General features: G+C 35.7%; 1 protein-coding gene across 1 annotated transcript; it reads left to right on the top strand.

Annotated features, from left to right (window-relative positions):
* The first annotated feature begins 10,912 nt into the window (after window positions 1-10,912).
* Window positions 10,913-12,670, top strand: LOC117113626 (adenosine receptor A2b-like). Its single transcript, XM_033257028.1, has one exon. The coding sequence runs from the start codon at window positions 10,940-10,942 to the stop codon at window positions 11,873-11,875; it is 936 nt and encodes a 311-aa protein (XP_033112919.1). The 5' UTR covers window positions 10,913-10,939; the 3' UTR covers window positions 11,876-12,670.
* Window positions 12,671-14,695: the final 2,025 nt, after the last annotated feature.

Here is a 14,695-nt window from a genome sequence, read left to right as displayed (position 1 = left end):
AATTATATGGATTTATAATTAGGTTTCGCAGTGTGTCTGTATAGTGTATATATTTTGTGTGCTTTTGTAATATGATATTTTTGTGAATATTGGCCCTTAATGGCAGTTGTGGCAGTGAATAAAATTGAAATTAAGGTGTCTGCATTGTGGGGGGGGGGGGGGGGGGGGGGGGGAGGTTATTTTTTTTTATCGTTTATTTACATGTATTCATACAAGCCTGTAAAGTTACTTCGGTGTGTACCGTACTGAAACCAAGGACTTTTACCAAATGAGCATTGTTTCCGCTTATCAATCTTTGTCAAGCTTTACAAAGGTTTGACAAATGTAATGTGACCTGACGTATTATCGTACCAAATACTCAGTACGTCCCCAAATACTATTATAAATACTTTAAAAGATGTTAAAGGCTTATGGTTCCGAGTTTGTTAAGGTGTAATGTGTTTGCCTAGGAATTTGCCATGCCTTTAGAATAGCAATCCTCTATGATTTATAGATATTCTCAATTTTATCATCAAACAGTGGTAAAATTGGAAATCCATAAGAGCTAGTACTGTAATTATGAAAGAGTACATTCCGAATTTCAGAGTTAACATACCTAAAATTTGGTAGAAACATATTACTCTGTCGATTAAAATGATGAATACAATTAGTGCCATTCAAGTTGTTAACCGATGTAAAACAGGAAATAAACAAGATATCTGAGATTACAAACCCACACCCTGTTGCACCATATCAATGTATGTATAGTCGATTCGCTTGATCCGCTGCATCCGCCAAATCAAGTCCTAAACATCTTGATTCTGTCGGCTGTTGCGGCCGGGAAAATAGGCCTGTTTATTCTTACTTTATCATATTCTTCTGTTCATCTCGTTAAAGAATTATCCCTACTTTCCACAAGTAGTGTTCTAATATTTTATTTAGTGTAATAATTTGTTTTAGTGGGTTTTTCTTCTGTTCCCTTTGTTTTAGAATTGAAGAAACGAACGTTCATACGTCCCCAGGTACACTAATATGAGTAAAAATCTGCCAATGAATAAAGTGTTTAGCCTAATTTAAAGGTGAACTTCCTCTCTTCCACCGAATAGTCCTCTATATCTCTGTAATAAACTTAATCATATTACATAATTTCAGTTTATTCCTACTAATTTTAGTCCAAGTGTTTAGCCTAATTTAAAGGTGAACTTCCTCTCTTCCACCGAATAGTCCTCTATATCTCTGTAGTAGGCTTAATCGTATTACATAATTTCAGTTTATTCTAATTTTAGTCCAATATTTTTCCAATTAATCGTTCGAATAAAAGCAACATGTGTTATTGTAACGTCAACGGCAATCAAGACGGAAACAAATCCGTACTAGCTGGGAAGGCATGTGTCAAATTGCGCTAAACTCAACATTAGCGACTGTGATCGAATGATGTACTGTACAATTAATCGTTTTTTGAGTTAAAATTAGAAGAATGTTAAGTTATATTCAGGGCTGGCGAAACGTTTTTCAAAGTGAAGAATGAAAGATGAATGGGAATACGAATTGCAAGGGAGCCGGATCATGCAAAAATCTGCATAGACATTAAATATATTCTGCCAAAAGGTGGAGGGCCCGGGCCCCGGCCATCGGTTCCGCCGGCCATGATATTATATTAACCCATCAGAAAAATCAGAAGAAATGTTAAGATATGATCGTCCGATCCGAAGGTCCTGGGTTTGATTCCCTGTTGGGGCGATGATGGAATGATTTTTCCAACCTAACGTGTTATTTTGCTCGTATATTTAGTACGTCCCCAAGTTTTTTTCACAGGTACCATTATCATTTTCACCGACGACCTGTTATAATTCCGGCATTTGTAAGTGCCGACCTGTTTGGGTATATTTTAGTAAATATTTTTCAAGATTAAACATATTATATATGAAATAATTGTTTAATAATTAAAATGTTAATGTAGAAAAATGAATAGAGCAGGAAAATCGATCGTATATTACCTTTACCAGGCTACACATTATTGTATGGCCTTCAGGGCCGTTCACATACGCTTGTTGTTATGTATAAACCTTTATTGGACATATAAAAAGCATCCGATATGTTAAATTGATGGAACCGCTGAGGTCATTGCTCATCAATAGCAGTGAAGCTGAATGGTCAGATAGCTGTCAAAATAAATTTATCAATGCTTGTTAAAATCAAAAGGTGTATAATGGAAAGCTACGTTACCAATGTTTAACACCGTACCGTGAACACCGTACCATGTACCATGAACACCATGAACACCGTACCATGTTGCCGATGAAGTTAAAACCGATTCATTCCCCTTAAGATTGGGAGCTTGCTTAATAGGATTTTTAAAAAAAGCAAAGAATTTTCAGGCCCGTAGGCAAGGGGGGGGGGGGGGGGTGCAGAGGGTGGGCACCTACCCTTCCGAATTCCAAAAGGTCCACTTTTTAAAACCTATGGGCACCTACCCTTCCGAATTCCAAAAGGTCCACTTTTTAAAACCCATGATTTCACAAAATCGTTCCTAATTATCACAAAATGCTATAGCATGCATTGCATTATGTATTTACCAGCTTTATCTAACCGTTAATTTTTAATAATGTGGTATGAAATTTGTTAAAAATTGATCGTCTCCGGTGATTGCAGATTGATCTATATAATATGAAAATGTTATCTATAGGCCTGCAGATGTACAGGACATAATAACGTTACTTTTTCAGGTCCCAAAACACCCAAATTAATGAAAAGATAAATGAAATATTCATGAATTATGTGTTTGAGAAATCTATTATGTAAGACCCTCAAAATGCTACTTTGTCGCTTTTCTCACAAACCCCCTTTAGGCCTCTGCCCCTGGACCACCAAATTTCAAAAAGTCCACTATTTAAAACTCATTATTTCACTAAAATCGTTCCTAATTATCGCAAAATGCTATAGTATGCATTACATTTTTTTGCCCGCTCTTCCCGTTGATTTTTAATAATGTGCTACGAAATCTGTTGGAAATTTTCATTTCACAGTGGTGGATTCAAGGGGGGGGAAGAGCCCCCCCTAATATTATAAAAGAAAGAAAAAAGAAAAATCATAATAAAAGTTTGTCTGAGGGTGCCATTTCCGGCCACTTTGAGGTGCGCAGTTGTTTTCAAATGTACTGAGTATTCGGTATATTTCCACGTCAGGTAGGGCAAAATTACACCTATACATGTTTCTCCTGACGCAAATCCAGTTATTGTCTATTATTCCATCACGACAATAACAATTACTATCAACACTGCAGTACCCGCTGCTTACTTGGACTCGGATTCAATCCTGGCCATCAGGCGCAAGCTCGGTGGTCTAGAGGTATGATGCCAGGCTAGTAATCTGGAGATCGTTTGTTCGAGTCCCACCCGAGAACAACTTGCGATTTTTTCGCAGTTGTTTTTAAATGTACTGAGTATTCGGTACATTTCCACGTCAGGTAGGGCAAAATTACACCTATACATGTTTCTCCTGACGCAAATCCAGTTATTGTCTATTATTCCATCACGACAATAACAATTACTATAATCATAAATTTTCTTACCTCGACCCCAACCAAGGTGGGGCTGAGGTGGTATTGACCATCTGTCTGTGCAAGTTTCTCCCTTCACCCCACCCTCTTTCTTTCCTGCTTTATCTGTAGGTCCCTAGACAATACTCAAATGTATGAAAATTTAAATAGGATATTACAAATTATGGATTTTAGAAATCCATTAAAAAATGCCCTCAAAATGCTAATTTGTCAGAGCTTCCAGAAGATAGGCCCACCCTCGCGGGGATCCCTAGGCAGTCGTCCATCGTAAGGTCAACTTCGGTTGCAAAACGCACCTTCCTATCGAAAATCCTGCCTATAGGCCTGATTTTATGGTAGCAAATTGCAAAGAAATGACGGTACAATATGTTTCTGGTACCATGCTCGTACACCAACAGAAGCTGAACGTCATCTTCAGAAATTTTTGTTTTTTAGATGTACCATAGAGATTTTCTCTATGGATGTATTAAATAGCCGCGGCCGATTTTGGCTTACGTGGACTACAATTGTCAAGTAATGTAGAAGCCAAAATCACCGGAACAATTGTTTTTTTTCTGACAGGCCTATGCAGAATCTGTAAGACCCTGCCATAGGGCTAGGTAGGCCCCTTGTAGGCCTAGGCTACTAAAGAATCCTGTAATGAATATTAATTATTATGTAAGTTTTATACAATATACATTACAATACAGACATGGGAAAGTTAATATTTAATTGAACTTTCCGTCCATCTCTTTTTCTGGATATAAAAGCTATTCCTATCCACGGCAGTTTTGTTTAAAAGCAGTGAAACAAAAATAGTAAATCTAAACTTAAGCAATCAAGTTGTAAAAGTTGTTATTTTGATAGGCCCATTGTCTCTTCCGGTGAGTGTTCATCCTAATAAAATTGGAAAGAATTCATAGAATAAGTAGGCTTATTGTAGTAGTTAGTAAGTAGTATTAGACCATTGATTGTTTTAATTTCTTTCTATGATTACGGACTAATCCTCTACCCGTAAAATATACCAGCTTTTCTTTGAGGAGATTATAATACGACGCAGTACAACTGAAATTATTTATTTATTTATTACACTTCATCACTGCAAAAATACAAGAACAATTCAAAAACAAGACAAAAAGCAGCGAAAAGGTGGGGATGAACAGGTGTCAAGCACCTCTATCTACATCCCCCCTTGAACAGATTACAGAACCACACAAAATATACAAGAGAACAGGCGAAAATACAGAACATTAAAAAAGTAAAATAGTAAATATACAAATTTAAACATACAGTACAAAATATAGCTTAAATTATTAATTATCATTAATTTTTAATTTATTTACAAAAAGAAAAGATAGACTAACCGTTGATTTTTAATAATGTGGTATGAAATTTGTTAAAAATTCAAGGGGGTAGAGACCCCCCCTAAAATTATAAAAGAAAGAAAAAAGAAAAATCATAATAAAAGTTTGTCTGAGAGTGCCATTTCCGGCCACTTTGAGGTGCGCAGTTGTTTTCAAATGTACTGAGTATTCGGTACATTTCCACGTCAGGTAGGGCAAAATTACACCTATACATGTTTCTCCTGACGCAAATCCAGTTATTGTCTATTATTCCATCACGACAATAACAATTACTATAATCATAAATTTTCTTACCTCGACCCCAACCAAGGTGGGGCTGAGGTGGTATTGACCATCTGTCTGTGCAAGTTTCTCCCTTCATCCCACCCTCTTTTTTTTCCTGCTTTATCTGTAGGTCCCTAGACAATACTCAAATGTATGAAAATTTAAATAGGATATTACAAATTATCCATTAAAAAATGCCCTCAAAATGCTAATTTGTCAGAGCTTCCAGAAGATACGCCCCACCCTCGCGGGGATCCCTAGGCAGTCGTCCATCGTAAGGTCAACTTCGGTTGCAAAACGCACCTTCCCATCGAAAATCCTGCCTACAGGCCTGATTTTATGGTAGCAAATTGCAAAGAAATGACGGTACAATATGCTTCTGGTACCATGCTCGTACAGCATCAGAAGCTGAACGTCATCTTCAGAAATTTTTGTTTTTTAGATGTACCATAGAGATTTTCTCTATGGATGTACTAAATAGCCGCGTCCGTTTTTGGCTTACGTGGACTACAATTGTCAAGCACCGGTAATGTAGAAGCCAAAATCACCGGAACAATTGTTTTTTTCTGACAGGCCTATGCAGAATCTGTAAGACCCTGCCGTAGGGCTAGGTAGGCCCCTTCTAGGCCTAGGCTACTAAAGAATCCTGTAATGAATATTAATTATTATGTAAGTTTTATACAATATACATTACAATATAGACATGGGAAAGTTAATATTTAATTGAACTTTCCGTCCATCTCTTTTTCTGGATATAAAAGCTATTCCCATTCACGGCAGTTTTGTTTAAAAGCAGTGAAACAAAAATAGTAAATCTAAACTTAAGCAATCAAGTTGTAAAAGTTGTTATTTTGATAGGCCCATTGTCTCTTCCGGTGAGTGTTCATCCGAATAAAATTGGAAAGAATTCATAGAATAAGTAGGCCTATTGTAGTAGTTAGTAAGTAGTATTAGACCATTGATTGTTTTAATTTCTTTCTATGATTACGGACTAATCCTATACCCGTGAAATATACCAGCTTTTCTTCGAGATTATAATACGACGCAGTACAACTGAAATTATGCAATAAGCCTCGGCTGAAGCGGTTGTATTTAGCAACTACCGAAGCGAAGTCTGGAGGATATGAATACTTAAGGCCAACTCAGACAGCGTCGGCCGACGCAGCCCGACGCGATTTGTTGTCGCGTCGGGTCTGTGTTAGTTGAACCATGGAGGTATTATTGAGAAGGAGATCACTCGGCAAAGCTACGCGCACGCAGCGCTATGCAAATGAACCAAGATCAAAGTTGCCGCAGCGCGTAAAGAACGTTTGCGCGATGCCTTTGAAGTCCCATGTGTTCCCCGCCATCAAGTTTTCAGCAGGCATAGTTGACCAAAAAATTGAACATGATGAAATGGAGAGCACCTTCTTTTCTCAATGCGCACTACATACTGTCAATCACTATGGCTGCGCAATTTTTTTTATTTTGAAGCTGATACATTCATCTCTCATAAAATATCAAACATATTAATATTTTCCACTAAGAAAAGTTTAGAATTTAATGGAACATTTACATGACCTATAAAAGTATAGTATATTTCAACTTCAATTTTCATAAATTGGCCTAAATTCGCCCATTCTAATTTTAACAGATAATAATTAATAAATGATTAAGGATTATAATAAACTAAGTCATTTTAGGGTTAACGAGGGTTAACTATTCGAAAAATGAATCCAAAATCTGAGTATTTTTCAGTTTTACACTGACTTAGCTTTATAGTCGAGCTGTCAGTTACAGTACTTTCCTATGAAAATTTTCATATCGACGTCGTTTCTCCACCTTGTTTTTATTACCACGGACCGATACGTCTCAATAGTAAAACCTTTGAGATATGAACAAATTGTTACTCGGTCACGAATTTATTGTGCTATTGCTTTTTCTTGGATTACCGCTTGTGTGTATGCTGTCTCTTATACACATCTCTGTCTGAGTTGGCCTTTAAAAGTTAAATGAACATGTGGCCATTTGTTTTCCAGTGTATTACAGAGTTTTAGTATAAGACGAACATTTTTATTACTCTTTAGCATTTCGATATCTGAAAGGTTCTGGATATTTACAAGGTGAATGAGCATGTTGCTGCATTTTAATCAAACCATAATATATTCAAAGAACACACGCTTATGGTGCAGCAATTCGGCTTTTATTTAATTAAAAAATATACACTGACAGTACATTATAAATAATCTATGTATAACAGTCGATTATTAATAACAATTCCAGCTTTCTGATTGGTCACTATCGATACTTTTAATAGGAAAATATTCATGAAAAAAATATATAATAGACCAAAGTAGATAAGCTAGAATAATAAGGTCATAAATAGTGAATATCTGTTCAAGGAATCTAAAGCCCTAATTGAAAAGTATTAAATTCACTGCGTTCTTTCCCTGTGTGGCAATGTTAATGAAACCATGTTTTACACTAAGGTTGGCCCATTTAGGAATAAAACTAAACTAATTCCTTCATGTTAGGCCTAAGCCACCTCCAAAGAGCAAAACCATAGATGACTGCATATATTTTACAAATATATTCAAACGGGGTGCTTAATCGCGCGAGATACGGTATCGACTTTTTCATGAATATTATACTATGTAAAGTATCGATAGTGACCAATCAGAAAGCTGGAATTGTTATCCTAGAGCGTGAAGGTGGTATGAGTTCGTGTCTAGCGAATCCCGGCGAGCGCTAGAACGAGTGGAACTAGCTTGCGAACCGTGTTTCAGCGTTGGTAAGATGATTCATCTCGATATGTCAGCGTGTTGAAGGGCGTAGGTTATGGAGTGTAATTGCAGTAAGTAAATGCTCGCTGGAGTCTGATATTTTGAATTTCATTTTTATTATTCAATGTATGACGAAACAATTTCTTGTACTATATATTTTTTTTGTTGCTTTATAGCAAGACAAAAAATGGCCTGTACAGTGTATTTTCTTATAAGTTATTGTCTTAATGTTGTATATTATGACATTGACGAGGACATTGATTGTTAAAACCACTCCTGAAAATTGTAGTGGACACCTCAATAAGAAATATACAGTACATTATAAATAATCTACGTATTATAACATTATAATAGAATAACAATTCCAGCTTTCTCATTGGTCACTATCAATACTTTTAATGGGAAAATTATATATTCATGAAAAAATAGATAATAGACCAAAGTACCGTAGGTCAGCTAGAATAATAGGATCACCATATAAATAAAAAGTCACGAATAGGCCTACCTGTTCCATGGATCTAAACCATGGATCTAAATTCCCCCGATACTTGGTGTAAGGCCGATCGCAGAAACCTGTGTTGAGTCGATCTGCTGCAGGGTTGCCAGATAGCCGACAGGCTTCACGGCCAAACACACGCCATCTCACAGCCAAATTCGGCCAAACTTTTTTCGATATCGGCCAAAATTCGGCCAGATTTTAATCCCATTAGAAGACAACTGAGGGTACATTATTCAATTAAAATACAAACACTACACGAAAATCAACTGTCATTTGTTTAAAATTGAAGAAATTATAATGATATACACAGAACAATGTTAATCGTTCACTGTTTTTATAATTAATCACCATAATTAAATGCCCAGATAGCTACATCATAATATTAAATAGGCCTCTGTTCTATAATTAGTTGCTAGCATGTAGGCCTATTTAAAGTCACATTATTAAGATCGATCTAAATTTGATTTAAATGTACTAAATAACATACATTTTATTGTAGTCGATCTATATCAATGATTTTAAGGGCCTGTTATAGAATCTTCAATGACAAATCCGTGGCTCTCTTAAATTAGAATGAAAGTTACGTTAGTAAGGTAACACTAGCCGATGATAAAACAAACCTATGAAAACTTTATTATATAATAAATACTTTTATCTCTTAATTAAATCTTAATTAATTATCTTAATTAAATATTTCTGAATTCGCCTCTGAATCATGTTGTTGAATAAATCAATGTCGCTAACAGAACTATCTTCTTCATGATTCTCATATACAACCTAACTCCAGAGTAACTTCGAAGAAGTCTCAGCAACACTTGCTTGAAATTGGAGGTGCCATTGGACCCGAATGATCACATCGAGCATTTGATGGCACTTCACATAAAGAACTATACTATTTATTATATTTTTTTTTCAATTCTCAACCAAAAGAGATAGAAACCTCCTCTAGGTTGGAACATATGCAAAGAACACAATATATGGTGCAAAACTTGCAATAAACTCTCTTCATAAAGTTTTAAACGAGGATAAACTTCATAAAAAATATATATTTCATCCGAACATTTTAAATTATTAAATGTAACTGCTAATCTGCTAAATAAACTCTTTTACGTCAACTTGGCCAAAGTGGGGGAAGGGGCATACATTAAGCGTTTAGTGCGAGTACGACTACTAACGTTCAATAAAAGGTACACAATTAGAATCAAAGCTTTTGTACAAAATAACATACTGTATTCAAAACAAGTCTACGTTTTATTAGGCTTATATTGAAAAAAATGTAAACTTTTCACAAAATTCGGCCAAATATAGTTTGGCCGTGACTTTTCAAATGTATACGGCCAGATTTGAGGAATCTGGCCGTCAAAAAGGCTAAATGGCAACCCTGATCCACTGTATGACTGTATGAACATCGTGGCTGCTAGATTTTAGTCTTTACCAGTTATTCTTTACTGTACTTAGAATAGTATGTATGGCGCCCTCTATCGAGAGGGTATCGCAAGCCTCGCTCCGGTCAGTTTTCATTAAAATTTTCCAATTTAACTGTTACATTAGCGTGTCCGATCGTAAGTTAGTGTAGCTATTCCCCTCTAGAGAGTGGTGCTACATTATGATATAATTGTCTTTCCCCTTATAGAGTACAAGCATAGTAGCAATTTGTTAACATAAATTTCTTTGCTATTTTTAATCCTATTAAGGAAGCTGCCAATCTCATGGGGAATGCATCGGTGACCACTCAGATTCACTGATATTGGTAAGCAATAATCTCAGCAGGTCTATAAATTTACATATCGAATACTTTTATGTCTAATAAAGGTTTATCCATTACAAGCTTATGTGAACCCGGAAGCCATACAATAATGTGAGCCTGGTAACGCTAATAGCAAAATCGGTTTGTACAGTTCTATAATTTGTTCTACATTAACATTCAGTGGCGGATCTAGGATTTAGTAATGGGGGGGGGGGGGGTGGAATGCGATTTGCGAAGCACCAAGCCGGGAGGGGGCGTGGTTTTGACAAGGGCGCAGATCTGTTTTAAAAGGTGAGGAGGGACATTTTGTGAGCCCACACCCACCTGAAAACACCTGGGGACCTTGGGGACGTATAAGCATACAGCAAAATAACACGTCAGGTTGGACAAAATCTTATAAATATAAAGACACTGTGATTACAACATTTTAACTCGTTCTAGTTTTTTATCGTATAACTAAACGTACAGTAATAAATGAGACATACAGAGTACATAATCGAGTCTTTATCTTCTTAATTTTATTATTGTAGATTAACACGGATAACTACAGTATGCTGTATTAAATGTATCAAATGGGATTAAACAAGCATAAAAAAATATATTAATGTCCGTGTGATAATGCTATACATAAATATAAATTGTATGGTCTTTGTATTGAAAAAAATGTAGGTCTATTAGCTCTCATTGACGTCACGCTACGTGATTGCAATCACTGAATGTCCATGTTCAGTTATGTTTCAATTGTGATTATGAGTTAGGCTTATGTAAGTTACGCCCGACTTTAACATGGATGTTACTGATATTAGTGCCCGAAACGTCACGGGCGAAGAATTTTGGATAAATATAATATTTGTTTTAACTATTTATATACCATTGGACTTCGTGATCATTTGTGGAAACGCTTTTGTTTTTGCTGTCATTCGCCAAACTCCAAGTTTACAAAAGCCACAGTTTACATTACTCGGAAGCTTAGCATTAGTTGACCTACTCACGGGAGTCATCGGCGTTCCCGTCTTTGTGTGGGGGTTTGTCACGCGGGGATCCCTTCACCTACTAAATATAGATAGCTGTCAGTTACAGTACTTTCCTATGAAAATTTTCATATCGACGTCGTTTCTCCACCTTGTTTTTATTACCACGGACCGATACGTCTCAATAGCAAAACCTTTGAGATATGAACAAATTGTTACTCGGTCACGAATTTATTGTGCTATTGCTTTTTCTTGGATTACCGCTTGTGTGTATGTCAGCATTCAATTGTTCTGGAAAAGCAAACGAATTGAAGGAGCATTCTTTTGCTTTCAAATGAATCCACAAGGTTTTGTAGTTCAACGTTACGTAGTTTTGATCCTGGTTCCGGCAGGTGTGATTTTACTGATTATAATGTACTTTCGTATTTTCATGGAGGCTAGAAAACACACAAGAGTCATAACATTGCATACCAGATTCAGCACTCAGACAACTGTTCATAAGAAATTTAAAGCAGCTAAAACAAGCGCTATGATAGTCTGCTTGTTCGCTGTTGCCTACTTACCTTATTCTCTAAGAGGCGTTATCTTTTTATTTGGGATTCAACGTTCTGAAATATACTGGTACGATTTGATGACGGAGGTGTTGTTGGCCATGAGTTCAGCCGTCAACCCATTCATTTACGTGTTCCGTCACAAGCAGTTTTCAACTGCTTTAAGTCGTATATTGCGAAACAACGCTGACGGTTATTGAATCACGATTTTATGATGAATTTCAATGTACGGTACTTATTTTACTACATTTTATAAACACAATTTCAAGTTTGGCGCATTTGTGTTAACTGCATTTTATAAGTCAGATTAAACACAGAGAACTCCATGACAGTAAACTTGGATTTACTGGAGTAATCCAGTCGTGAGTTTTAACTTTCAGTGCTTGTATTTCAATCTTGTAATAATGTTTGTCATTGTATTCTAAATGTTTTGATATAGGCCTATGATCATTAGTTAATTCGCCTGTTAGTGAAGACACTGGATACCGGAACTGATTGTGCACTAATTTTGAAGAAGAGTTCTGAATTCTGATTTTTTTATAATTGTAGTTACACGTTGAGTATATTTATAAAAAGTTGATACTCTATTTTTTTAAAATCACCTATTATTATTATGATTAAACATTGAAATAGACTACACTGTGAAAAATGTTGGATTGGAATCATAACATTGCTTGATACATTTGACAACGGCAATCTTAACAGCCTAAACACATAGTCGTGTTTTTCACGCAGTTATCTTTGCAGTTATTAATTCAATTCAATTTAATTAAATTCATTGAACATTTATTTCCATTTTCACAATTAAAAATGAAAAATCCTTTTGACAAATCCGAATACAATGGAGCAAAACCTTAAAAGCTCAGAAGTCTGCAGTAGGAAAGCCCTTGGATATATATATATATATAAAATATGTGTATATAATATATATATATATAATATATATATATGCTCTACATTTGATTACAGCCAATAAAAGTGTCATCTTCATTGATAAAAATCCAACAAAATGTATACCTTGCTCCGAGTTTTATTTTATATAGGCCTTTATGCTTATGTATACGGTATATGTTATATGAGCATTACGGTACTGAATATCGGTATGGCATTTATTTGAAACCAGCATTCAGAATCGGCTATCACTATTGAAACACATTTTGTTTACGCACATTTACTCTTAATTTATTTGATGCGTTTCGATTCGAGAAATAATTTAAGTGAGCGGAGCTCAGATGTGCGTCCTTCTGTTCATTAAACGTTTAGTGCGAGTACGAATACGAAAGTTCCATGTAAGCAAAGGTACACGATTAGAATCAAAGCTTTTGTACAAAATAACATATTCAAAACAAGTCTACGTTTTATTAGGCCTATATTGAAAAAAAATGTAAACTTTTCACAAAATTCGGCCAAATATAGTTTGGCCATGACTTTTCAAATGTATACGGCCAGATTTGAGGAATCTGGCCATCAAAAAGGCTGAATGGCAACCCTGATCCACTGTATGATAGTCATAACTTCTGATGAATATTTAAACACCGTGGCTGCTTGATTTTAGTCTTTACCAGTTATTCTTTACTGTACTTAGAATAGTATGTATGGCGCCCTCTATCGAGAGGGTATCGCAAGCCTCGCTCCGGTCAGTTTTCATTAAAATTTTCCAATTTAACTGTTACATTAGCGTGTCCGATCGTAAGTTAGTGTAGCTATTCCCCTCTAGAGAGTGGTGCTACATTATGATATAATTGTCTTTCCCCTTATAGAGTACAAGCATAGTAGCAATTTGTTAACATAAATTTCTTTGCTATTTTTAATCCTATTAAGGAAGCTGCCAATCTCATGGGGAATGCATCGGTGACCACTCAGATTCACTGATATTGGTAAGCAATAATCTCAGCAGGTCTATAAATTTACATATCGAATACTTTTATGTCTAATAAAGGTTTATCCATTACAAGCTTATGTGAACCCGGAAGCCATACAATAATGTGAGCCTGGTAACGCTAATAGTAAAATCGGTTTTTACAGTTCTATAATTTGTTCTACATTAACATTCAGTGGCGGATCTAGGATTTAGTAATGGGGGGGGGAGGGGTGGAATGCGATTTGCGAAGCACCAAGCCGGGAGGGGGGCGTGGTTTTGACAAGGGCGCAGATCTGTTTTAAAAGGTGAGGAGCGACATTTTGTGAGCCCACACCCACCTGAAAACACCTGGGGACCTTGGGGACGTATAACCACACAGCAAAATAACACGTCAGGTTGGACAAAATCTTTCCATCATCGCCCCAACCGGGAATCAAACCTGGGACCTTCGGATCGGAGGATCATATCTTATTATTGCTTCTGATTTTTCTGATGAGTAATAGCATATAAATTTAACATTCACAAAAATTGATTAATTGTACATCATTCGATCGCAGTCGCTGATGTTAGCGGAATTTGACACAAACCCAGCGTAGTACGAATTTGTGTTCGTCTTGATTAATTTTTTCAAGCGATTATTGGAAAAACATTGAAAAATTAATAGGAAAATTTATAAAAATATAAAAAATGCTGTGTGATAAAATCTAAAAACCCTCAATACGTCAAAGCATTGACAATCATTTAAAAAGTTCAATAAGTTACTATAATTAACTGGTTTACGCAAAAAATATAAAGACAACATTTTAACTCGTTCTAGTTTTTTATCGTATAACTAAACGTACAGTAATAAATGAGACATACAGAGTACATAATCGAGTCTTTATCTTCTTAATTTTATTATTGTAGATTAACACGGATAACTACAGTATGCTGTATTAAATGTATCAAATGGGATTAAACAAGCATAAAAAATATATTAATGTCCGTGTGATATGCTATACATAAATATAAATTGTATGGTCTTTGTATTGAAAAAATGTAGGTCTATTAGCTCTCATTGACGTCACGCTACGTGATTGCAATCACTGAATGTCCATGTTCAGTTATGTTTCAATTGTGATTATGAGTTAGGCTTATGTAAGTTACGCCCGACTTTAAC

The sequence above is a fragment of the Anneissia japonica genome, unplaced genomic scaffold (genome assembly GCF_011630105.1).
Source record: "Anneissia japonica isolate Jap-2015-1 unplaced genomic scaffold, ASM1163010v1 scaffold287748_len1686314_cov196, whole genome shotgun sequence".
Taxonomy (NCBI): Eukaryota; Metazoa; Echinodermata; class Crinoidea; order Comatulida; family Comatulidae; genus Anneissia; species Anneissia japonica.
The sequence above is the reverse complement of the archived record's forward strand: the minus strand, read 5'-3'. Positions and strand labels throughout refer to the sequence as shown.